This window comes from Podarcis melisellensis (assembly GCF_964234715.1).
Source record: "Podarcis melisellensis genome assembly, chromosome: 12".
Lineage (NCBI taxonomy): Eukaryota > Metazoa > Chordata > Lepidosauria > Squamata > Lacertidae > Podarcis > Podarcis melisellensis.
This window is the reverse complement of record NC_138544.1, coordinates 37,650,245-37,677,539: the sequence shown is the minus strand read 5'-3', so window position 1 is coordinate 37,677,539 and position 27,295 is coordinate 37,650,245. Positions and strand designations below refer to the sequence as shown.

Below are 27,295 nucleotides of genomic sequence, written 5' to 3'. Positions count from 1 at the left end.
AATGGCAAACTATTATTAGCTTATAGCAGATGCTTCCAATCAGCGGCGGAGCATATGCCCGTGCTGCCAAGGGTGGGTGTACTCCCGAGGGGGTGGGCGTGGCGCAGAGGGTGCCCTCCCAGGCACGGGATAGCCGCTCAGGTGCCACAGGAAGAGCGCACCTCCCTGCAGCCAGGGGCAGAGCGAGCCACCCATGGCGGACATTTGGCGTGCTGCCCGCCCACAAGTCCCAAGCCTCCACCAAGCTGTCAAAACAAAGCAGGAAGGTGGGAAATGCCGCTGGCAAAGTGGCGCAGCTCCCCCCTTACCCCAACAGCTCAGGGTAAGCTTGGGAGTTGCGGGCGGGCAGTGTGCCGTATGTCACCACCCTCAGTGAGGGCACCCGGGGCGATCCGCTCCCACCGCTCCCCCTTCCTATGCCCCTGCTTCCAATCTCTTTCTGCCAGCTGTGCCAGAATAGAGGGGGTGTGCTGTAGCCCAAGGCCCAAGCAGGCTCTTTTAATAACTTTGAACTGTGGTTTGGTATTGTTTGAACTGGGTCTCTCTCCCTGACCACTCCAGATTTTGTTGCTGATTAGTTTAAGAATCCAGCATGAATAAGGGTTCTGGTAAGACTGAAAACTTGCTCAGCCCTTTGTGCCATTTCAGTTGGTCCTAATATAGGCATTGTGCTACAGTACCTGTGCTTTTGTATATTTATATGCCTCCTGCATATTTTCACAAGGGCACGAACTAATCCAAATACTTGGGTAACCGCAACTATTCTTTGAGATTAGATCCTCTTACGGCAACTCCCTCTCTTCCCCTTCCCTGTCCAACCTTGAACAAAAAAGCAGACTCTTTATTAGCAGAAAGAGGGACAGTTCTTGCTTTGCTCTCCTAAACACCACACACATAGATCACGTTTTGCCTATAAAGCCTTGTTGTCTTGTGCTTTTTAATTCTGCCTCAAGTGTACTGAATCATAAAGGTCTCTGTATCTCACTAACTGAACTTGTTCCAATAAAATAGATAATCCTACAGTACCTTCATTGCACCTCTCATCCTCTGAGGCAGCCAAGGTGGCAAAACAAACAAACGAAACCAGAACACAAAATAACAAAGTTTCCCATGGGAAAATATATTTAAAAATCCCAAATTCAGCAAGAATGGAACATTTATAGATAGCTTATTGCAAATGTATTTTTAAAAAGTGGAATTTGCAGGGAATTTTTTCTGGTCATCATTTCAGAAAACAATATTCTAACTCATTAATATCCTAGATTCAGTTTGGTTTAGGAGATTAAGCATCATTCACATTTTCCTATATTAATTCAGCCTTCTCAATTTAGAAAGCATCTGATGAATGAGCGTTTAACAAATTTAGACCCCCTTTTCCTTGTAAACTATAAAGAATAAGCCTTAAGAAGCCGTTTTTATTTTTATCACTTAATCTTTGCATGATGCAAAAATTGTCATTTACTGGCTAATGATGGAGATTCATCTCTTTACAAGGGCAGAGAAGACATTTCAGGCAAGCTCTGAACAAGACAGCGTTTAGATTTTTTAACACTCTAACAGTTTTATGATTCCCCCCCCCCCAACTTTCTCAAAATTTATTATCTTGGGAAGTTGGAAGAAAGCATAAAAAGTGAAGTGGTGTCAAGTCCAACTAGAAGCCACATTTTTCTTCTTGCACCTGCAGGTACAAGATTAAAACCTTGATTTAACCATAATCAGTATACTGAAATTTCTTCTTTTTCTTTTTAGTTTGAATGGAAGGATTTCCTAAGCGGCATGCTTGTATGCTGAGTGGATTGCCAAGGTGACATTAAGCGCATATCTGATTGCACAGCCTCTTACTGGGAAAGAGTCACATTAATTGTGTGAAGAAGCTTGGATCCAGCATCCGTTTGGAGAGTTTGACATTATAAAACTATTACTCTAAGAATGCACAGCTACAAGACCATTCATGCAAAGGTGCTGAGATGCAAATAGGGGATCGAATTATACACATCAAGTGGATAACAATTGGATGTGATAGATTACTAACCAATCTCTTGGTAATTCATACCATGAAAATATCGAAAAGGGGAGGGAAGTGACTCTTGTGTTGCCTTTTGCTTGAAAGGTTCTCAAATGGCAGAATTGTGTTAGACGTTCTCCTGAGTTTGAATTCCTGCCTAGGCAACCGTCTCTTAAAGTTCTCACCAAGAATTTTTAAAGCAACACATGTGGCTGTGAGCTTGATGACACACACACACACACACACACAGCTTCTTCATGAGTATATACTGGTTTCTTCAGAAGCTACAAGTCAACACCACAATGGCCGTGTTCTACCTCCACTGTCTAAGGCAGTATGCTTCTGAAAACCAGTTGCTGGAAATCACATGTGGAGAGAACACTGTTACATTCAGGTCCTGCTTGTGAGAATAGGAAACTCGGCTCAATGGGTCATTGGCTTGATCTGGCAGGGCCTTAAGTTCTTAGTAGAGGACAGGTACCAAGTCCCTGCCCCATCTGTTTCCATAGCCCCCCATATCTGCTGGCCTTTACCTCTATTTCCAAAGCGACACATGAAGATCACACCAAAGGTCTATGTAGCCCAGCATCTTGCTCATCTCAGAGGCCAATCAGATGCCTATGGGAAGCATACAACCAGGACAGGAGAGCAACAGCTCCCTCCCATTGCCATTCCCCTTCTCTTGTCAATGTTCATGCTCCAGGCCCCATTTCAAAAGATGCTGCATATGCAATTAATCTAAAATAAGTCACCATATGAAAGCAAATTGGATATTAGCAGGGCCAGTGTTCTCCCCCCTTTCCCCTTTGGATGGAGACTTACAGGGCTACTCGTGTGAGCAAAAACACTACTAACCAAAGCGGCCGTCAGTTCCAATTCCCAGCAACTTAATTGGACAGCTGCAACAATCAATGGCCTTTTAATTTACAGGTAAAGAGTTAATATAATTACTAACGTTTCTCATTAAAATGAGGAAAACAAACACATTTATACCATTCGCACGCAACGCTAAGCCAAGCCATGGCTTAGTGCCAACAAGCAAACATGCAGGCTCATGTAAAGATCACGAGTGCCCAAATCCTCTGATCGTGAGTCAGAACAGCACCTCTGTATTCATAGAAGCTTTTGGCTGCATCAGCAAACTCCAATATAATATACGCCATAATTTATGTCCCTATAATCTCTCACTTCAACAGAACGAATTCTCTATGCATATGTATTATATACCGATGAGTCACAACAGCACTCTCAGATTGTGCCTGTTAATTCACAAGTTCTTGCCATACTCCCTCATCCTCATCACATTGGTTCCTTATTTTTAGGCTGCTCTAGCTCATGTTTAGCTTTAAAGTCCTCACAAAGGCCTTCAAAGATGCAAATCATTGGAACAATCCTTGCAACTTAATTGTTCCCACAACTCATCTGAATTCAGTATTATTTAACTTTGGGTCAAGTATGCTGGGCTGCATGGTTTTGGCTTGGAAAAGAGGGGCAGGCCTGCAAAAATGGTTGCAATTCCTTTGACGAAAACGTCACTGCTTTTTCATCTTGCTCTTGTCTCTTTCCCAATTCGCTTTCCAAGAGTGCTCAAGAAAAGATGTGTTGGCAGAATAGCCATACCATTAAGCATTCTTATTTGTAGCAGAGCTTGCTTTTTATTAAACACCCAACCATGTCTAGAAATCTCATATAACTGATACTGTGCTGTATTAGGTCCATTCTTAACTCAGGAAACTGCCAGACTCCAGCATTTCCACTTTGCTCCATCCATTTATTAGCTATTCTTTTCAGTTTGGCTGGGAAAAGAGAGCTTCTATAAATTATGTTGTGTCAGTCTAAATCTGGAGGGTTTATTACCTCCCTCTCCTCTTGAATCCTACAGAGATTCTCTTGCATCTACTGCTCTTCTCTCAGCCTGTCACCTGGTTGGTGAGTTTATTGGTCCTGGGAAATGATATGACACAACCCAATGGAGAGCAGAATTCTAACTCCCTTATTTCTTTTCCGCTTGTCCTCTGAACTGCAAATACTTTCTTCTGCATTTTTAAGACTTCACGAACTATCCCTTAAAGCTATTTACTTTGACTCCCCCCCCCCACCCGTTGTCAGAATTCCATCCGATTGGTCTTCAGACCAATAGAGCAAAAATCCATTCCATCACACGACAATGGAGTTGTCGTTTTTGCTACGGAATTTACATCCCCTTTAAGGTCAGTACTGATTCTTTTCTTCCAGGAGCTTCCAGTGCTCAGGTCAGCTGTGGGAATACCATTTTGGAAGTCTTTCAGCATCCAATTATGCTTGTAAGGTAGTGGCTTAGTTTAGCATTCTCGCTACAAGGAGTGCGTGATCAGAATTAACCAACACAGATCTTTGATGTGGAAATGGAATTATACCTGCCACCTCTGTTATCATTTGACAAGAATCAACAGCTGAAAAACAACAATATTTTGACAAGGATCTAATAGTTCTCAGAAACTCAGGTACCACGGCTCCTCATACAAATCTAAAGGGTAAATACAGGGCTGCTACATTTTAGTTCTAAATATGGCAGTTAAGCTAGTCAATTTGTAAGATAATTCGCCTGTCAAGTGAACTCGATGGCAAAACAGCCACTGACTTGAATGACACCAAGATTACATATATTTTCCCTCCCAAGGCATTTTATAATACTGCTGCAGGTCTGTTGAGAGATTTAATGCTCATTGACACTGGGGTAAGGTTTTCTGAGGGAAATATAATCCTACAGGCACATATGCCAGGCATTTTAAAGTAATGTGGGGAAACCCACAAAAAACACACACCATAGAACCACTTACAGATCTGAGCTATAGGTTCAGAGGTGAACACCCTGGACTAACAATTATTCTACACACATTATAGTGTGTTTATGCCAGAGGTAAAACAAAAAAAAACAATAACCAACCACCAAGTGGGGATATATCTTTTTAAAAAAGAAGGCCATTCCAACTTTAGAAATCCCACAAGCATTAAAAGCAAAAAGCTTAACAATCATTAAATCCTTTGCAAGCCACCAAATCTATTTTGCCTGAAAACTAGCCTTCTTCCCTGGCACAATATCATAATTATGTTATGGTTACGATTATGATTTCACATACTGAAAAGTAATTCCCAGCCTCTCAATCCCTTCTGGTATAGCAATGGTCTAGCAATACCTCTAATGTAATATAGGGACCTAAGAAGAGTTTGCTAGATTAGGCCAATTGCCCATCCCGCCCAGTTTCTCTTTTTCACAGCTGCCAGCCAGATGCCAATGGGAGGCCTGCAGACAGGGCCTGAGGACAACAACATTCTTATCCTGTGGTTTCCAGTAACTGTATTCAGAAGCAGACTGCCTCTGACAGTGGAGGGGGAGAACACAGCCAGCCATTGCAGGTTTGAGTCTTCCCGTTTCTTTCAATGGCCTGCTGTGTATCACAGAGGGAGCCAAGATGTCAACAACAACATAAGATTAAATAGCAATGCATATCAAATGCCTTACTGCAGCTTGCCGGTGTGTGTTGGAGAGGATCCCATGAATTTTCACTTTATCTTTCTCCATTTTGTCAATGTTCACCCACAGATCTCGGCTGGTAGAATCAAATGGGCCATACGTCCTTGAAGTATAATAATTGTGATCCATATCCTCCTGGAAGAAGAAGAAAAAAGCCAAACGCAGATTTAAAACGACTCAATTTCCAGAGGGTTGTTTTTTAAAAAAAACTGGTTAGAAATGCAAGATTTATTCATTTCCTGCAGAAACTGGTAAAGTTTTATTTCTTTGTCCCATAAATTAAGGTGACTGAAGAAAAAAGAGGGGGGGAAACCAGCACATTTTATTATGTGAATACTAAAACAGGAAAGCAGAGCATCAACTCAGCTTGTGATAAATCTCATTTTACAAATGGAATTTTTGCATCGCAAGATCTCAGACAAACAACTGCTGCAAATGCAGAAATAATTCTGCCCTCTGATGCAGCAATGGCCAATAAACGTTTTGGCAACAGCTTCCCCAAGTAGCTTCATGTGTGGTGCTTTTTTGTGGTGGCCCTGAAGCTCCTGTATGACATGCCATCTCCTCTCCTCCTGTAGCCTTGGGGAGGGGTGGTGCTCTGAGTGTTGGCCAGGAACCCAGACCACTTACATGTGGAGCTCCAGTCCAGGGCAGGGATGTCCAGCTCCACTGGCTCTTCAGGTGACTGGCAGTTGGAGATCTGCTGAGGGGAGTCCTGCTTCTCCTCCAGGGAGACCCCTGGTACAGCTGACCCCTAGTTTGTCCCAGATAACAATCGTTTCTTGGTTTAGATGAAATTTGGAACTACGGTCAATTGAAGACTTTCAAGTTTAACTGCTGCATGCCAAGAAAAGAGAAGAGGCTGGAGGGGGGGGTCAAAAGTGTACAGTGGTACCTCAGGTTAAGAACTTAATTCGTTCCAAAGGTCCATTCTTAACCTGAAACTTTTCTTAACATGAGACACCACTTTAGCAAATGGGGTCTTCTCTCCCGTTGCCGCTGCGTGATTTCTGTTGTCATCCTGAAGCAAAGTTCTTAACCCGAGGTACTATTTCTGGGTTAGCAGAGTCTGTAACCTGAAGCGTATGAAAACAGCCACACACATGTGGTACTTTCATATATTTATTCAGCACAGTAAGCTAAAGGTAAAGGACACCCTGACCATTAGGTCCAGTTGCAGATGACTCTGGGGTTGCGGTGCTCATCTTGCTCTATAGGCCGAGGGAGCCGGCGTTTGTCCGCAGACAGCGTCTGGGTCATGTGGTCAGCATGACTAAACTGCTTCTGGCGAACCAGAGCAGCGCACGGAAACGCCGTTTACCTTCCCACCTATTTATCTACTTGCACTTCGTGCTTTCAAACTGCTAGCTGGCAGGAGCAGGGACCGAGCAATGGGCGCTCACCCCGTTGTAGGGATTTGAACCACCAACCTTCTGATCGGCAAGCCCAAGAGGCTCTGTGGTTTAACCCACAGCGCCCCCCGTGTCACAGTACAGCTCAGTAGTTTCTAGTAATTAACGGCTTTTAAGTAAGTTTCCTCTTTTTGCATTCTCTAAATATTTTTTAAAAGCAGCTTTGTGGTTTGTTGCTAAAAGCTGAAACTGGAGGCAAATGAAAGCAAAAATGGAGATCTGGTTTATGTGGAGCCAAAAGGACAAAGCCGCTTAATCTCATCAAAATTAGTTAATCATTTCATAGATGCAAAACTGCAATGCTATATGCAGAACAAATCGCCAACATTCTCAGAACTGGTGTGATTCCTCCGACTGATACTGTCACAAGCAAAAGATTGTTTAGTAGCTCTTTTGACAGGCACCATCTAACTGATATGCCTCTGATTTTCACATCCCATCCCATCACTCATCTCATACCAAAGGTAGAAGGTATAATCCATTTTTATCTGAGGCCAATGGAAATGACAATGGAGACTCATGCAAGATCATGCACAGCTATGCGAATCCACAGCACTAAACTCCCCTATGTAGTATTTCATATTCGCAAACTTGATAGCTTGATAATGAGATTTTTGAAGCTTTTCAAGGACTTAACTCTAGCACACACATCTCAAGAGACGCAGATAATAAATTTTGCTTATCTGGGGAAAAACACTTGTAATTTATTAGTGACCATTATGAAACATTGGTGCCCACTGTTTGAAAATCAACATTGCTTTACCCTTCAGGTATGGTTTTTTAAAAAAATTTACACTGAAAAGTCATTTGCTTGGGCTACGTGGGCCTCTAATGCACAACTGACACGTTGTTCACCGTGTGCCCACTCTGAGCAGCTTCTGATCTTACATCGTCCTTAGACATCAGATGAATGCACAACTTGTGGCTCATCGAGTTGAGGTCTCTTCCTTGCCTTTGCCTTTGCAATCCCACACAAGTGGGTCTCTACACATGGATAGCAGATCGTTAGTTGAGCAGATCTGCACAAGTTCTCTTGGCTGCTCAGGAGACAGTCATGGCCAAGAGTGCACCTCTTTTTGGATAGATCAGATTTGGCCACAGTCATACATGCCTTACCTTCATCCAGATTGGACCACTCATGTAATGCATGAGATGCCTTTAAGATTGTTCAGAAAATGCAGCTTGTGCAAAATGCAGCTGCCATAACACTGAGTGAAACGAGAAAGACATAACTTAAAACTTTGATTAAAAAAACTCCTTGTATTGGTTGTTGATCCACTTCCAAATCCAATTCAAAGGTCAAGTCTACGGGGCTTTTGCAAATATGTGTGCTGAAGTGCTCTTGGGTGGTGGATTTAATTTGGACCAAGTTATATGTTTTTAAATGATTTTGGGGTGTGTGTTTTTTTTAATATATCTTACCCACCTTGAACATGACCAGCAGGAGATAAAGGTAAAGGTAAAGGACCCCTGAGCATTAGATCCAGTCGTGGCCGACTCTGGGGTTGTGACACTCATCTCGCTTTACTGGCCAAGGGAGCCGGCGTACAGCTTCCGGGTCATGTGGCCAGCATGACTAAGCCGCTTCTGGAGAAGCAGAGCAGTGCACGGAAACGCCGTTTACCTTCCCGCCGGAGTGGTACCTATTTATCTACTTGCATTTTGACGTGCTTTTGAATTGCTAGGTTCGCAGGAGCAGGGACCGCGCAACGGGAGCTCACCCCGTCGCGGGGATTCGAACCGCCGACCTTCTGATCGGCAAGTCCTAGGCTCTGTGGTTTAACCCACAGCGCCACCCGCATCCCCAGCAGGAGATACAAACCCTTTTAAAAAATAAACTTGCCACATCGCTGCTGTAAAGTCCATAGGGAAACTTGGGCAGAAAATATGGGGAAAGTTTTGTTATGCTTGTACTTGTTTCCTTTTTGACATCTGCACATCCAGGTGACTACAGATTCTGTAACACTGCTATGTGCCAGGCAAGTGCAACTAGCCTGAATCCATGCCAGGGATGTTAGCATTATTGCTCTGATAGACAACTTGTGCTCCTGCTTCTAAGATGAAGAGCCTTGGGGCCATTATCACACTACATTCCCAGATAGTTCCGCTTAAGAAGCTTATAGAAGAGCAATCAGAAGATGTGCAATGTTATTACTTGGGAACAGTCTGAAATGTGCCTAGGGGACACATGGGTTTGGTTAATTCCACAAAGTTTACTGCACATACATTTGATATATGTATCCAACACAGTTCAGAAGTTACATAGACAGAACGCAGACAGCAACATGAAAAAGGCACTTAGCAAAGGCTTGCTTTGATCCCTAAACTAGTAAAAATGTTAAGAGGAAACTTGTTTTTTAAATACATTAAATGCTTTCTTGAAAAAACAGCAAAGTAATAAAAACAAGGAACATGTAAGGAATCGTGGATCTCAGAAATAGATAGCACCAGGAGACTTAGGCTCATTCAGACTTCCTTTTGCGCCATGTTTTGCAACACAGGTCCAGGTTTCAAAAGCTCTGTGTAAGAGCTGCTTTTTTTGTCCTGGCACTTTCCCCAGGAAAACCCATATTTTATTACTGAATCGGAGCAAATGGCAATCAGGTTTTTCGTGGATCACTGTTTGTTCCGATTCAGCAGTACACCATGAGTTTTCCCAGGGAAAACATGGGAACAAATAAAAAACTGCTCAGACATTGAGCTTTAAAGAGCGGGTCTGTGCCTGGAAAGTGTAGCATAACAGGAAGTCCAGATCAGCCCATGCCAGAGATGGTAATTTTACCTTTGGTGCTGCCATGGCAGTCCACCAGAAGAAGGAGCCATTGTCCTGGAATCCACTGGGTACCACAAATGCAGCTGGCTAGAACGAAGTTCTTCAATTTGCTGGTTCAATGGTTGCCAGGCTATGGCCTGTTCATATTTTTATAAACAAATAAATAAAAGGAGGGGTAAGTGGGATTTCATTTGGCCCTATATATCCTCAGACTTTATCCTGACTCCTGAGCCTGAGCAACTTGCCCGTAGAGAGGAGGTCAAGTTGCTTCAGATTCCTGCTCATCAATGTCTCTCCATGCTAATGTCTCCCCTGCTTTACCTTCTGGCTACTCAATGATCACCAGGGTTGACTGTTCCTCCAAGACAAACAGCTGTGACACCATCCCAAGCAGCTTCACAGAAGCAGAACACAAGCTGTATAACGAAACATGTTCTTTCTGAATATTTGTTTTTTTAAAAATCCACAGTTATGGTTAAGAATTGTTAAGCGATGCAAGATTCCATCTGAGCATTGTAAAAATGACGCCAAGCATTCTTCAAACAGTGGAAGCTAAGCAAAACAAAGGCTAACTAATCTCTAAAGCAACTCATGTCCTTCTGTATATGTTATGTACTGAAGTTCTCACCCTGGGCCAGCAGGGGGATACTGTAGATAGTTTTCACTCAGGTCCACATATGCAAATAAGGAATTGAAAGTGACGTTCAGTGATTGGATAGTTACAGAAAGTTGTTACTGTTGCCTTGTAGTTGAGCTCTATATAAGTAGGTTGGCTGAACCCTTCAACTCAGTTCTGTTCTGGCCTGTGAATAAACAAGAGCTGTTTGAAGAATCACTGTGTTGTCTGATATGTTCACCCACAACTTAACTGTATAAAGTCTAGTTTCACCCCTTATTATAAAAACAAACAAACAACTCTAGGGGGAAATCAACAGACACCTACTTCTTCCTTTGATTCGGTTACCCACAATCCTGTATTAATTGTGTTTTATCTTGTATTTTATTCTGTGAACTGCCCTGAGACCTTATGATGAAGGGCAGTATATAATTTTAATTAATAAATAAAATAAATAAATCATAATTAATCATATTGAGTGCCCGTGGATTGTAGTAAAAGAAATGTACAGCTGTTACCTACCTTTTAAAAATTTATCATAAGGAATCAGAAATTATTCCATATATAAGCTTTAGAACTCACAAGCAGTGTGCAGGATGCAGACATTAAGTTAAATGCACTCTTGAAATGGGACCTCAATCCATGCTTTTCTTTTAACAACCAGCAAATCAAATATTTAATTATAGCCTCTAGCTCAACAATCTAGGTTGCGTGTATAATAGCTGATAAACAGCTACTCAAGAACAATCAGAGTCAGTTCCAATTAATATATCATTAGAGCCAAAGGAATGAGAACTGCTTAATAAATGTAATAGAAGAAGCTTCATTTCTGACACTTCCACAAGAAATAATTTGTGAACACCTAACATTTTAAGTAAGGGAGGGGGGACCATATGAAGGAAAGTGGAATGAACATTGGCTCTTAAAATATGTTGTTTGTGTATCTTAATGCTTTACTTGATGCTTCCAGAACATCTTTAAGGGCAGCCCCACATCCAGAGAATTACCGTATTTTTCGCTCTATAGGACGCACTTTTTCCCCACGCCCAGGGGAAAAATAATTCCCCCCCCCATTAATTCCCCCCAAAAAACTAGGTGTGTCCTATGGGCCGGTGCGCCCTATGGGGTGAAAAATACGGTACAATAATCTAGCCAGGATGTCACCAGTACATGAGTTACTATGGTAACAATATTCCTGTCCTAGAACATCTGTAGCTGGTAAAGGTACTCCTTGCCACTGAGGCCACTTGAGCCTCCAGATAGAACACTGCATTTAGGAACAACGCCATTGTCTCAAGGGGACTGCAACCCCATCTAGAACATGCCATATACCCAATTCCTGGATATGAGAACCTCTGTCTTATTGGGATTCAACACACTGCACGGTCAGGGGAAAAAACAATGCTGTCCAGGGTTATAAAGAATGCGGAGGGAATAATTGAGTGCACTCTTCCCACCTTGGATCAAATCTATGCTTTCCGGTGCCATAAGAAGGCTGCAGAGATAGTGCAGGATAGTGCGCACCCCGGAAATGATCTCTTTCAGCTTCTGCCTTCCGGAAGAAGGTACAGGGTCATAAAGACTAGGACTAGCCGTCTGAGAAACAGTTTCTATCCAAATGCGATTTTGGTTTTAAACGCAGTGTAAGGTAGTCTTTATGTGAGTATATTGTATTCAGTTATAGGGTATCAGAGTTTTTAGGGGCTAACCAGGCTGGGAGAGCTGGAATAGCAGGCTTGTGGGTTTTTGAATGTCTGATGTAGATTTTTTCAATTTCGTTGTTCTGTATGGGACAATGACAATAAAGATTATCGTATCGTAAGCCCTCATTCAGCTCATCACTCTTATTTCCTTTACACCTTCCACCTGTTAGGTTATTGCAGAAAAGAGGAAGTCTATAGATGCATCACAGGTCCTCATCCAGAGCTCTCTCGCATCTCTGTTCAAATTACCCCAAATCCCAATCTTTCTATTCATGGGTGCTAATCTCTTGACAAGGGGAAGATGAATCAATCATACTGTAATAAATGGTCTCATTTTAATGTTTGCAGAATGTAGCATTTAATGGTTGGAGAGGTGTTGCTGCGAATTTCTACTACCATTGAAGCATGCAACTCTTAAATGGCTACTTTATATAAAGTTTCCATAAACTGGTTTCTATTTTGTTCGAAAACAATCTTATCATTTCCACTGGTGGATTTTATATGTCTCAGCATGGCATTCCTATACCGTAATACAGTCTACCATGGCTAGATTTATAGACATCTTGAAGAAGCGAAGCTGACATACTGTAAAGATTTATTTCAAATGGCCCTCTGAGAGATAGGTATGCAATGCTGCAGATATTGTAAAGCAGCTAAGTACAGGGTAAAAGGTCTTGAGCAGAATCAAATATTCAGAAGTACTACAAGATAGTGCTGTTTTTGGAAGGGGTGGGAGGAGGAGACCTCCACTTTAAGTAATAAAAAAAGCTGTCAAAATAGGGTTTTTTAAATAGCCAATTGCTTTCTAGTGGACATTTGAGCTCCTGTTTGGAGAAAAACAGGATAAGTCCTCTGAGTCAAAGCGGTAGGACAGGGCTTCCCCTTCATGCAGAGAGAAAGGAGATATTTCTGGCTTGAGGGGGAACATATTCAATTGGTTTAATCGAACAGGGAAGTTGTTTTGGAGAGTCTCTGCTGGTGTGGTTTCTGAACTCAGTTTTAGTTCAGATACTTGCAAGCCTGAACCCTCAGCTTATCAAGCGCTTCTTTGTACTGTTAATACTGATTATCAATCTAACCATTATCATCCACTAGCATTCCTCTAAAGAACTGAAGTCTGTTGAGTTAAGCCTGTACTCTATGGTTCAACTGTATCCATCATTACTTCTCTGGGTTTCGCTTTGCGAGATTATTAAAATACATATGCAGGTACCCAATGAGGAATGAGATGCTCAGTGGTCGTGAAACGCTTTCTAAGTGAGGAGGGAACTGAGGGAGGGCAGAGGCGGAATAGAGCGGCTGGAAGCCTCAAGAGGAAGCCCTTCACGCTGCAACATTTTGTTGCTGATCCCACACATACAGAACATACTAGGCCAAGGAGAGGACAAAATATTCGGTCTTTACTGCAAAGGTCACAAGTAATCAAATGAATATTGCTATATTTTGTAAGCATCCCACAAACCACCCTTTAGAAATTATTAGCCTTTCTTCTCTCCTTCCTTGATCACCCCAGCTACAACAGTAAAAGGTAAAGGGACCCCTGACCATTAGGTCCAGTCATGACCGACTCTGGGGTTGCAGCGCTCATCTCGCTTTATTGGCCGAGGGAGCCGGAGTACAGCTTCCAGGTCATGTGGCCAGCATGACTAAGCTGCTCCTGGTGAACCAGAGCAGCGCACGGAAACGCCGTTTACTTTCCCGCCGGAGTGGTACCTATTTATCTACTTCCATTTTGATGTGCTTTCGAACTGCTAGGTTGGCAGGAGCAGGGACCGAGCAATGGGAGCTCACCCCGTCGTGGGGATTCGAACCGCGACCTTCTGATCGGCAAGTCCTAGGCTCTGTGGTTTAACCCATAGCACCACCCACGTCCCATAGCTACAACAGTAGTCTTGTCTAAATACAGAATGCAGACCTGTGCTTGCTTTGCCTGCAGTGCCTAGTGTCTATGCCATAGAGGAGGGAAGGGGAACCTTTGGCCCTCCAGATGATACTGAACTACAACCCCATCATCCCTGGCCATTGGCCATGCTTGCTGGGGCTGATAGCAGTTGTAGTTCAGCAACATCTGGAGGGCCAAAGGTTCCTCACCACTGCCATAGAGGAACCAACCACCACACAAAATGAAACCATCATGCTTATAATTGCTGGATATTATTGAATGGTCTCTCCCAATGCAAAAAGCTGCACTGTAATGACAATCCTAACTTTTACATATGCTTCATAAACAGCTGTGCCACCAGGGTTTTCAGAGAATATGAAACACTTCTGCTTCATTTTTCATGGTGGCTTCTCTTCTATTGTACGTCTAAAATTAATTTCACACTGTTTTAAGCAAGAGTGCTGTGTGATGGTCCACAAACATAAAATGAATTCTACGTCTGATTCCTTTTTCCCAACAGTGAATGTGACGGAAATATGGTAAGAGCTGACAATATTTGCAGCTTTGTTAGCAGAGTAGGACCACAGCATCGAAGCTGCACAAAGCGCCACAGAAAAGTATCCTTAGCATGAAGAGCTCAAGATAGACTACAAACACACAGACAGAAGAGGAAAACACTAAAGACAGACAATAATAGTTTATATAAGAGGTGTATGCCAGGGATAGCCAATGTGGTCTCCTTGATATGTTGCTGGACTCAGCCTTAACCATCAGGGCCAATGGTCGGGTATAATCCAGATCAACATCTGGAGGGCACCATATTGGCTACCTTGTTATCCCTTTGTAAGGATTTGCACTATCCATCCAAAACTAAGACTGAAATTCCCACTTTCTCTGGCTTCAGTTTAGACAGCTGCAGCATGAGTTCCTGGCACAAGAGAAAGATGGATTTCAGCTAATCTTTATGCTGTACATTCTTCAGATTGTTGATTATGCCAGAAAGTTCACTTGCTGTCACTTGATCACGGAGACTCTGAATATACAGAAAATTAAGTCCCTGCTAGGATCTTGGCAGTAAGGAAATTGCAAAGATGTTCATTTGCTATGTGCTCAGGTTTAAAAGAATTGCAGTGAATTAAGCCATTACAAGCATCTTGGCAGTAAGAAAGCTGCAAAGCTGTTTGAGGAATGAAAGTGAGGTAACTTTTGAGATGCTAATAGTTTCTTTCATACAAAAGCTTTTGCCATGTGAGAAAATGCGGCGTAGCTTGGAACAGAATTTTAAAATGAGCAAAACTGGCTTACTTGGAAATTGGCATACGTGAAGATTAAGGGTGAAGTCCTATCCACACTTACCTAGGAGAAAGTCTCATAGAACTCAGCTGGGCTTACTTCTTAGTAGATTTGTAAAGCACACATACCTGGGAGCAAGTCCCACAAAACTCAGTGGGACTTACTTCTGAATAGACATTCATAGGCTTGTATTGCAAACTCCATTTTTAAAAAATACACTTATAGCAGAACCCTAGGCATGTCTATTGACAAGTCAGTCTCACTGAATTTAGAGGTACCTACTGTCAGGCAAGTGTATGTATGAATGGATACACATCCAGGAATAAAAGCTGATGGGGTAATGGGAGGAATTCCAGATGACTCTGTGGTCTTCCTTGACAGATTTAAGATGCCCAGCATATGGCAGGGTATTAGATAAGCTGCTACACCAAAGTTATTACAAAATAACTGCTTAATTGCTCTCAAATGCATCCAATTGCTTGGTAGTTCTCCAGCCAAGAAATCAGTGAAACAAAACAGAAAGTTGTTATTAACTTCCTTATTTATTGATGCATAAACTAGGATGGCTATTTACATCTGGACTATGAACTTAATTCTTAATTCTTGATGAGCTCAAAAGTTACTTTGGATTAAGTTATCTAAACTGTATTTGAATCAGTTGCTGGAACCAGGGTTACAACAGCATGAACTATTAGACAAAATTAACTAAAGCCCAGCTTGCAGTAATACCATACTGGCCTGGAATATAAGCCTCACTTTCCCCCCAAATTCCAACCGTGAAAAGTTAAAGTGCAGCTTATATTTGCGACCTTACGGTATGCAGCCAGGAGCATGGGGCAAACAGCACCAGAAGGGGCGCCTGCCCCGCACACAGTCCCCGTCGTCTCTCCCAAGGCTGTGAAGGGAGAGCGAGGAAGGGGAAAGGCCACCGGCAATGCACCACGGCTTCCCCCCACCCCAGGAGCAGTGAGGAAGGGAGTGGCTTATATTTTTTCCTCCCCCCCCCCATAAATTTTAAAGGTGCAGCTTATATTCAGGTGTGGCTTATATTTGGGCCAATACAACACTTTAGACCTGCTCATATGAGCACATTAAGATGCCTTGTGCTGAACTAAGGTAAGGAGAATGTGTGGCCCTCCAGGTGTTGAATTTTAAATCCCCATCGGCTGTGGGCACCATGGCCAATGGTTAGAGATGATGAATAGCCACAGTTCCCTCATGCCCGATATGGCTTCAGTGCCATCTACCCTCTCAGCATTGCTAGATAAGATCCTTTTAACTTGACATGCCAGGGATTGATTTGTTCATAATTCCTGGGTAGTGGACGCCTCAGACTTCCTACTATTACCATAACTTTTCTATTTTAAACTACTTCGTTGTCAGCAACGTGAACAACTTACTTGGAGAGAGTCCAGGATCAGAAGAATGTCTAGAGAAAGGGGAGGCAACTTCTCAGTAACTTAAACTCCAAGTCAAAAAGTATTCAGGTAGTGTGATAACCACCAAAACTGCTTGCCTGCTATACAGTTCTATGTTGCCTCAGTAACATATGACGTCCCAGTGATATGGGCTGACATGGATCATATCATTCTTTCCCATCCCAGTGTGGCTCCCCTCCCGCAACTGGCCCACTAAGGTGGACATGAGAAAAACAGTTGCATCCTGCATGATGCCAGGGCACCAGAGCCAAGTGAGCCACAGGGGAGGTTTTTCTGCAACTACCCCACCATCATCACCATAATATATGAAGTAGGCATAAACCAAATTGCAAGAATGAATGCGACAAATTAGTGATTCTGGACCATTCACGAGGTTTCTCCCTCATAATATAGCTGATGGAAATGTTTAGGATTGGTGAGCATGTGAGACAGGGCCTTCTCAGTGGTGGCCCCACAGTTGTGGAGATTTGTCCTGTTAACAACCATTTGGCTGATTCATCTGGCATTCAAGAAGGCCTTAAATATGTATTATTTTACTAAAAGAGAATTCTAGTGATTTAAGTCATTATCTCTTTGCACATCTATGTCTGTATCCATTCAGTGCTTCACACTTTGCCTGCAGTTCTTTTTTTTTTATTTCTCTTTGTACAGTATATTACTTTGCAAGGGTTTAGCCCTGAAAAGCAACTAAATCATAGTGGAAATAAATAAATCAAAAGTACTAGTTTAGGGCCTCTCCAATTCACTCTCTGTTTCCCTAACCCCTGTCTGCACCCTGACCCTTTCCAGTCTTGATTCTCCATAACTGTCCCACTCCCAAGCTTCTCTAACAGATTTGAAGTGTAAGGGCAAGCTCATTGTGACTTTGTGTGCTTTGGCCTCGTGTAAAAAAAGTGCTGGTTTTTAACCTTGGCTTTTATCTCATTTCCTGGGGTAGGTTCAAGCATGTGGTCCTTGGGATGCTGCCCGGCAGCCAAAAGTGGATATTAAAGAAGCTCAGATTTATTTATAAAACACTAATTTTGGTTTGTCAACAAATTCTCCCTTGCAGAACATACTTCCACACAGCATTAGCGAACCACATAAGAATATCTGCCTCTCCACATCAGATAGGAAAACATTTGCCTTGCTTTATGTAGCCTGGTTAGCCATCTAAGGTATTTTACATGAAATCTTTTTCCTGTGAGCTGAAGGAGCCTCTGACACAGCACATGCTTTGGCCCCTGACATTTACTTCTCTGTAACACATTGGTGATGGGGTTTTTAAAAATCCTGCTACAAATAGTAGGCTGAACTGTCATTCAAATCATCCAGCCTCTCACAGGGGAAACTAGCAGGTCAGGGAGAAGCTGACATTCTAGTCTTCTATGTGCAGGGGGTTAGACACACACACACACACACACACACACCATATTTTCCCATACATAAGATTTTTTTTGCTTTAAAAAGATTGTCAAAGATTGGGGGGGTCATCTTATACACAGATGGTATAAGGGGGTTCAGGCTTCGGCTCTGGGGTGAATGGCCTGGGCTCAGGTTTGAGTATGGGCTCTGGCTCAGGCAGCCTGGGCTTTGGTGCGGTGGCTCAGGCTCTGGCCTGATTTCTTAATTGGGGTTTTAAAAATAGGGGCTATCTTATAGAGTGTCTTATACACAAAAAAGGCAGTGTGTGTTAGGCCTGGGTGATATATTGGTATATCGCCCAGGACCGGTATAAGTAGCAGATCGCGATGTCGGTTTCACTCAATGGTATATCGCTGGTGAAACCGCCATTGTTCCAAAGTCCCTCTGCTGGAGGGAGTCAAAAGAGTTCCTTCCTCCAGCGGGCACTGCTAGCAGAGGGACTCAGGAGTGGTGGCAGTTTCACCAGCGATATATTGCTGACTGAAACCGCCACCCACTCTGCCCTCATACGATGGAAAGGGAGAAACAAGCTGTCTCGGCAAGGCACCAATACAGCTTGATCCTCCTTCTGCATCTTTAAACTGCTCGACTGAGGAGTGTGCAGCTGCCCTTGCCTTAGTCAAGCAGTTAAAGGGAGCCCCCAGCCCGGCACTGGCTCCCGCAGGCTGGCGGCAGGGTGGGTGCTCTGTGAAACTGCTCAGCTAAGGGGAGTGCAGTTGCTTCTCCCTGCAGCAAGCAGTTAAAGGAGTCCTGATGCTCTGCATGCAAGCAGCAAGAGGACCGGGGCTGTTTCAGCTGGGGGGGGGGGTTCCCTACCCCCAGCTGAGTGGTGCAAACAAGCTGCACTGACCCAGCCTGTGAGCCTGGGTGAAATGGCCTCAGCTCTCAAGGTGAGAGGTGTGGGCAGTTTCACCCGGTGTCTTGTGGGCAGAAGCCAATGCATCTTGTTTTTTTCAACATTGCAAGGTATATTGAATCAGAATACTTGATGTGCACCGTGTTCCTGGCAACTGTGTTGATCCATATGCATATCACTGTTGGTTCAAATGAGTAGGTTGAACAGTACTTGGGGCTGACCTTCTGTAAGCACCAGCCCTCTTAAGTAAGGTAGTTTCCCACCCACTTCTGCTTCATGTTATTGCTGAAAGAAGCTGCTACTAAGAAACCTAAAAATGACAATGGGATAGTCTTCACTCTTTACCATTTCTTATAGTTCAAGGAGGGGTGGGGGAGCTCAAAGCTAGGAAATACAAATATAGTACCAGGTGGCTTTGGTCAAGATGAATGAAACCATAAGGAGTGCTGCAGTGGAGATCCATTGTTCTCTTGGGAGAGGAGACAGCAGATATCTATGTGGGTCTGCTTCCCCTCCTTTCCTTCTTCCTATTCAGTTCTGCCTTCTAAACAAGGAGCTAATTTTAGGACCTAAGCAAAGAGCCTGTGAATACATTTACTCTAAAATATCAATCAGGGCTGGGAGTTCACTCAAAATCACTTTGTATATGGGGTGAAAATGGGGGAATCAGAGCATGATACAGCTTCCATGCAAGAAGACACTGAGTAGCATCCTTAATGCAGTAGCCATTTCAGCTTTTAACTGTGCCTTATATAATTTAAGTGTTATATTAGATTGTCAGTCAAATGTTCGGAATGTATATGGGAAAAACTTGGATGAGGGATTGCTGAGCCCTTGCATAATAAACAAGTTTGTTTCCCTATCTCTATCTGGTACCATACAATAAATTTTCTCAGAGTTCCAACACGCCTTTCATCCCAGGTTCACTGGGCACAAATAACAAGCCCCCTCTCCTGTATCTCCTGCCCTCTTAATTTACTGCCATCACATGCTCCTTCCCACAGCCTATATGCTTATCTTATTGCTGTGCATGTTGCACAATGCACAACTTCCCTGGGTCATACTTCTCATATAAACACCCTCAGGGTGGCTCGCACAGTAAAACTAAAACAAATATAATATACTAAACAAAAATGTAAAAACATGAATAAACTGGGAGCACTCTCATGAAAAAAGGGGTGGACTCCCTTGCCCCATGACCAATGTCTACTCAGGTTCTGGTTGAGCAACCCTTTTCCAGAAGCAGCAGAATCAAATCCAAGAAGAGAGCAGATTTAAAAGAAACACCTTGGAGAGTAGCAGAGGTCCTGTCTTGGAAGTCTGCTCCTATCATACAGTCCCACAATAAAAACACAGTGACTTTTGCAGTCCCATTCCATTTGGCAAGCTCTTCCACTTCAGGTGAGTTACATGTGAGAAGCACTGCCCCAGGGGCTTTATGACCATGTGCATAGCTCAGTCTGAATTGTGGGATACCCAGACAGTAGATAACAGGGAGAGCAATGAGAGCACAGTCCCTAGCTCTGCCAACTGTGAAAAGCCACAGACACAACTGATATCTTTCCAGAGAAACAAAGGAATTCCTTAAGAATTGCCTAAGTTTCAAGGATGCCTGGGGAAAATAGGTAAACACGTAGTCATTTTTCTTACTTAAACAGTTATTCCAAAAAGATGGGAAGGCACCAAACAGATGGCAAGTGTTGTTCACGTGCTTTCAAACAGGCAAACATGTCTGCAGATGCTGGCACCACAGAACCCTTTCAATTTAGGGGTCTGGTGTAAGCTCGCAGTTGTAACTCCTGCAACACATTCAACATGCAGCTTTCATTAATCCTGCCAACATCTGGAGACCCAAAGCTGCAGAAAGGCTGATATAGACTAGGAATAGCCAAGGTGGCGCTCTCCAGTTAGAACATGTTTACCACCCCTGCTACCGCAGGTGCGATGAATGTTTGCTGAACTACAATTCCCATCACCCCTGGCCCATTGTTCATGGTTGCTAGGGCAGATGCGAGTTTTCATTCAGCAACATCTGGATGACCAAAGGCTTACAGAAAGGACCTGCCTGTTATCCTTTAATGTAGGGTTTTTAATTATTATCAGTCCAAACTTTTTTTTGTATATAGGATAGCAAACGAGGTGTTCACTTCCCATCAGCCCTGATCATTGGCTACGCTGGCTGGGCTCAACAGGAATCAGGAGTACAACAACATCTGTGCAGTACCTCGTTGGCCAATCTTATATTTTTTTTCCCCAAATACAATCTTATATTATTAAATATAATAATAATCATCAAATTTATTACCCAGCCTTCAACAGCAAGACCCAAGGCAGGTTGTAAGAATGTAAAATTCAGAAGTAAGAACTGTTAAAACAAATTACAGTCACAGGAACAGGCAGCTACAACACCTATGCTACACAATGGTAGACCTAACAACTATGGTGCCTCTGACCTAGTGCATATTCTCATGCAAAGTTGCCTGACATCCTGAATCGGACCATAGGCTACTCTGCCTGGCAGTGGTCCTTCATGGTCTTGGCAGAGGTCTTTTGTGTCCCATCCCACACCAGCTTTCTTTTAGCCTTACCTGGCATGGAGAAGTTTTTGCTGGAATTTCCCTGGCGGATGAGAAGCTTCAATAATTGGGAGGGAAGTCTCTCTCACACAGAGATGAACTATATGTTATTCATGTAATACCAAACCAGAACCCTAGAAAGCATCCTCATCACAAGACAGCTAAATCGCCAGCAGTTACAAGGCAAAGAGGCAAACAGCTTGGGGGAGAACACTAAGCATCTGTTCTCCATCAGGGGTAACATCTATAAACAACTCTGACAGCTTTATGATGTCCAGAGCTCCTTATCTGACATTCACTGGTGGATACGCCAGTTTAATAGGGATTTTTCTCCATATGAAGAATTGCCATCTTAGAATATAGGTTATATTTTGCGCAAAAATAAAAATAACAGAAACTCATTTTATCTGGATTTGATTTATAATCCTTCTGGATCTCATTAGCAACTCCCCTAAAGTAGTAGCAGACTCAAAGTACATGGAGCCCTCTTCGTGTTTACATTCCACAACAGAGTTGAGCTAAAACCCTTAAGCAATCTGTGCTGCCATATATTCCCTGCAGAGTCCAATGTTGTGCAGTGGACCAAGCGCAGCAGCCTTAGGGTATGTTCACATTACCACTTAACTCCATATCCAGCATACAGTCGTACCTTGGTTCTTGAACAGAATGTGTTCCAGGAGTCCATTCAACTCCCAGAACTTTTCGAAAACCAAAGCACGGCTTCAGATTGGCTGCAGGAGCGTCTTGCAGCCAATCGGAAGCCACGCTGGACTTTTGGCTTCCGAAAATTGTTCAAAAACCGGAACACTCATTTCCGGGTTTCGATTGTTCTGGAGCCATTCGTTCAGGAGCCAAAGTGCTTCCAAGGTACGACTGTACTCCCATGGCCAGTTTTTGAAGCCGTATTCGCACAACATTAGCCACAATCCATCTCTCTCTTGTAGTTATTTGACAAAAGTTAGTTCGATGAGATGTTTCACAAGCCAGTGTTCACTTTGTACTTCAGAATGGTGTGCACATTTGAGACTGCTGACGCACATGGGCAGAGAAGCGCACATGCGCAAAGTAACGCCTTAATGAAAAGGTGTTCCAGGGTCAGGGTTGCCGTGGCAACAAAACAGGTCATGCAGATTATCTCTGCTCCGTCTCTGATGTGAACAACCCCACGTAAATGTGGCTTGAAACACAGTGGGTGGGGTGGGGGTGTTCCTTTGCTGCTTTTTAAAGCAGCTAATGTGAACATAGTGGTGCTGCAGTGGACAGCTTTGCCCATTGTTTACTGCTAAGATCTGGCCTCCCTCTCTGACCTCCAGCCACCAACCATTGCTTCACCAGTGCTACTGAGGGGAAAACCTCTGTACATTACAGAAGCAAAAGGTGTGGCAAAGTGGGGTTTTTCTGTGTCTATTTAAAGAAATGTGAGGTTTATGGATGAAATGGTACTCAGCAAAATATAATGGAAATTGTTATAAACTGTTGAGACAGGCAAACATAGGAACATAAGAAGACCATTAGTACTGTCCACTCCAGGGGTGGGGAATCTCTGAGTCTTTAGTCTAATTAGGCCCGCCAGGCCTTAATAATGCTCAAGAAGGTTCATAGTTGGGTTTCCGGGAACAACACAAAGTACAATTTTAGCTCTTTAAAGCCTGGTCTCTTTTTGTCCTAGCTCTGCTTGTTAACTGAGCAATATCATCTGCAGTAAAGGCTTTACAGAAGTACTAGGAAACAGAATAGATCTAGGGTGCTCAAGTCTTTAGTATGTACATCAGGCTACCTGGAAGACCATATTGAAGAACTGGCACAATATTCTAAGAGTGAATCTCAGCTTGAAATATCTTACTCTTTTATTAGACATTCTTCCACCTATGAAGACCACATTTTTTCCTTCTTACATCCTAATATAGGGTTGGTTATACCCTCCCCGCAAAATACCTAGTCTTAGCAATGTTAATTGCAGGAAATATCTTTTCCAAGCAAGAAGCGGCATTTTTGTATTAAAAATGTTTGCAATTGACTACAGTGAAAAATGTTTGCTGTCAAACTGCACCAGCAAGAGAGTAGAAGAAATAAATTCTTTGAAATGAAAAACTAAGCAATCTGGCTTCAATCCCCAGTTTGTTATCGAATCATGTCAGCTACCACATTCACCAAAAAGAATTAGAAATGAAGCTTCTTAGATGTTTGCACAATTTTGGTGTGTGTGTACACACCCACACACCCACCGCTTACATATTCTGTTGTGCAACCTGCAGCTGGAAGGATGAAAGAAAAAGACTTCACTGTATTCTTAGAGCACATTCTCACTAGGTGCTTAGTTATTAACTTTTATGCATTTTTTTGAGCTGCCCGAGAGCTCAGCTAAGTTTAGCTCATGCACCACAGTTTTGCTGCCCTTGCTATTTTAAATAAGTTTCCAGCAGGAGAGTTGAAGAGCAAAGAACTGCGCAACTGAGTGAAATTGTTGACCTCTTTCTGGAAAGAATACAGCACTTACCTACATTACAGTATGCAAAGCTGAAGAGCCACACAAACAAAAGAACTGGGAGAAGCATTTGCTGGCATTCAGAGAGGAAATACTGCATAAGCACTTGCTAATAAGCATGCAAGCCTGATGTGTTACCAGCTTTTCAATGGACTAAAGCTTGGCTAACAAATCTAGGTGACTCAAACAAGTAGGGGGGAAATTGTTTTGGTTTTTTTAAATTTATTTAATCAATTTTTTGATACAAACATCAACCGCAAAAGACACATACAACAAAAACCATAATAACAGTAATAACACAATTTGACAATTCAGATTTGGATACACTGATATACCTATGACTACATCTTTTTAAACAATATTTTCCCACCTCTCTCTCCCCGCCACTATCCGCCTTATCACTTAAATATTAGTTCCAGATTTCTTCGTATTTATCCATTCTCATTTTGCGTCAACATGCAATTCATTCGTATATAGCTAATCTGTCCATATTATCAATCCATGTGCTCAATGGAATCCTTTTGCAGCTCTTCCAATTCATCAAAACAAGTCTTTTTGCTTCTAATATAGCATGGTACATCCATTTTTTTGACCCCTTGAAATCTCCTACGTTTCCGGAATATAATTTAGAATTACATTCGGTTCCCCTAAATAACAATTTATTTTTATTACTCTTGCTATAAATATCCTCACCTCGCACCAAAAGCACCGGACAGTTAATCAACATATGTATTAAGTTCGCATTTTTACTTCCACATCTCCAGCAATTGTCTGTGCTTGTTATTTTCTCCTGGTATAGTTTTCCTGGAGTCCAGTGGCCTCTGAATATTATTTTCTGTTGAAGAAGTCTGTCTTAGATCCATAGAGGCTATTTCTGTTGATTTTATACTTGACTCCCATATATCATTTGTTATCTGTACCGAGCAGGGGGAAATTTTAGGCCCATGTTTGCCCACAGTGGAGGGTGTATTCTGTTGCATTCTGACGCGGAATGCTTTTGTCCCTGTCAATGCAGTGTTAGGGGGTTTTGACCAGAGGTTCAGACTGTGGCTCAATGCACCAACAAATCCACTCTTGAAAGAATGCAAGGAAGAGCAGAGTTGTGATCTGAACACATGGCAAAAGCCACACACAGTTACTTCATCACGGACAGAATTCAGGGTAACCTGGGCCTAAATCTAAGTCAGGCAATTAAACTGGCCCTAACCTAGCCTTAAAAAAAGCAATGTGAAATGGGGGTGGTCCTTGAAGAATGGCAAGCAGTGTTTCAGCTGTTTCCTTTTTTTTGTATAAGTAAATACTAATCCAGTGCCCAAGCCTCGTGTTCTGAGACTCTGCATTGCTGAACTTGATATCCTGCAGACTGGACATAAAAGCATAGGCAGTAATTAAAGTGCCCCATGACACATCTTAAGAGAAAAGCAGCACTAATCCTGGCTTCCAAGCCTGAGACTAATTAAGATAAATAACAGGCTTCTTTCTACATTAACACAAAAAAGAAGCTTCTGATAAATGAGATTTGGTTCTTAACCTAATACCACACAAATAAAGGCCATTTCCCTGCTGCATTCCAGGCAGAATTTAAAGTCTTGGGAAATCCACGGAGAAGTTCAAAAAATTGACTTGGGCATACAACAATTAATACACACAAAAAAACTATTTTAACACAGGTGTGGGGAATAGGGTGCAGATCCTCAGCTCCCTCGCCTCTCGCTGACCACTTTGGCAGGTGGGCAAGGCAGCTCACCTGCCAATCACCTGACTTTCCTATGATACCTGGCGACCCAACTTCAAAGGGAAAGGATCAGGAGAGCACACTTGTTTCTTTCTTTTCTTCATCTGCAGCCCAGCTTGAATTCAAACCAGCTTGCAAAAGAAGATCCCTGGCAAAAGGGGCTTGCAATCAGTGCCAATCAGCTGATCAGTGCTTACTGAGGACTTTGTTTTTGACAGTGCTTGGCTGCAGTCCAGAGTTTCCCAAGCGCAACTGGTCCCAATGAGGTTTGCAGTCAACGCTGATCAGTTGGTCAGCACTGACTGCAAAAGCTGCTTTCCGCAGAAGCAGCTCCACTCGGGTGCTCCAACTGGAAGCACACTTTCAGGCTCTCAAATGTTCCTTTGCAGCCACTTTTTTAAACACAAACACATACACACACCCATAATTCTCATATATTGTATCTTTAGCAGTTGCAAAAACAAAGCAATCAAAGTAAATATATAAAATATTATTTAGCGATGCACATTCAGCAATGATGTTATATAGGGGGCACAAGTAACAGCCATTGATTTATCTACCCCACACCTAATGTCATATATAATAGCAGGCATGGGGGGCAAGTGGATACATGGATGCCATTTAAAATATATTGTGTCCAGGAAAAACTGCTTTGCAGACTAAATAAGGATCCCTGCCAGATCCAGTTTGAGCTGCAGGCTGGAGATTTTACATGCCAAATTTAATACACCAAGGTTTTTCTTTTAATAACCATTGCATAAAGTGTCATGGGTGGAATCTGTACTCTCTGCTTTCCCCTCTTGCAGCTACACCTCTGGCAAGTTATGTGAAAAAGCAAAGTGTTTCCTAGTGGATTTAAGGAACAAGCAGTCAGATCTCGCACGTGACCTTGGATAAATGGCAGTCTGTCAGTAATCTCTGAAGCAGGGTGAAAAGCAGAAGAGAAATCCTGATTATTAGTAGCAACAGTCCTTTTCATTGATCAAGGCTTTACTCAAGGCCAGCACAGGGAACCCTGCCTTCACAACTACCCCCCTGTGCCAAATTCCTTGAACGTGTATCAGAGGCTTATCAGGACTTGCAGTGGAAACACTGAATCATTCACTTCTTGGAATGCATTTGTCTGACAGAAAGTTGATAAAAGCTAGGGTGCCCATTAGATAAAGCGCTAGCTTATTGTCTTTGGAGACAAGTTTAATCAAAGTTTTAATCAGCTAGCAGTGGCCCAAATGGTAGTTGCTCAGCACTGGAAACAAGCTTTTTACACTCAGTGACTGGGTAATTACAGTAAGACAGAAACTAATCCAACATCACAGGCCCATGACCGTGATCAGTTTGTGGATACATGGATGCCATTTAAAATATATTGTGAGCTTGGGGGATTCCATTGTTGAAGTAGCCAGGCCAGCTTTTTGGTAATGGCCCTAAGTATGGATCTGAAAGGAAGTTGCTTTGTGCCAGAGTACAAATGGGTGGACTCCCTCCTCCCTCACCTCGCTGGTAATGAGAAGGTCAATAGCAAGAGTTGAGGTGTGTTAGAGAACTGGCCTAGGATCAGGCAGAAACCAGAGAGTGAGAGCCATGCTTGACTTCTGCTGGAAT

The 27,295-nt window shown here is 42.8% G+C and overlaps 1 protein-coding gene across 2 annotated transcripts in view; it reads right to left on the bottom strand.

Annotated features, from left to right (window-relative positions):
* Nucleotides 1-27,295, bottom strand: part of PLXDC2 (plexin domain containing 2) — a 232,027-nt gene that overhangs the window by 96,358 nt on the left and 108,374 nt on the right. For both annotated transcript variants that reach the window (XR_014161732.1, XM_081882493.1), the window contains exon 3: nt 5,508-5,654. Coding sequence is in view for 1 of the 2 variants with exons in the window: in XM_081882493.1 (XP_081738619.1) it covers nt 5,508-5,654 (147 nt within the window). In the remaining variant the exon portion in view is untranslated. The remainder of the gene's footprint in view (nt 1-5,507; nt 5,655-27,295) is intronic.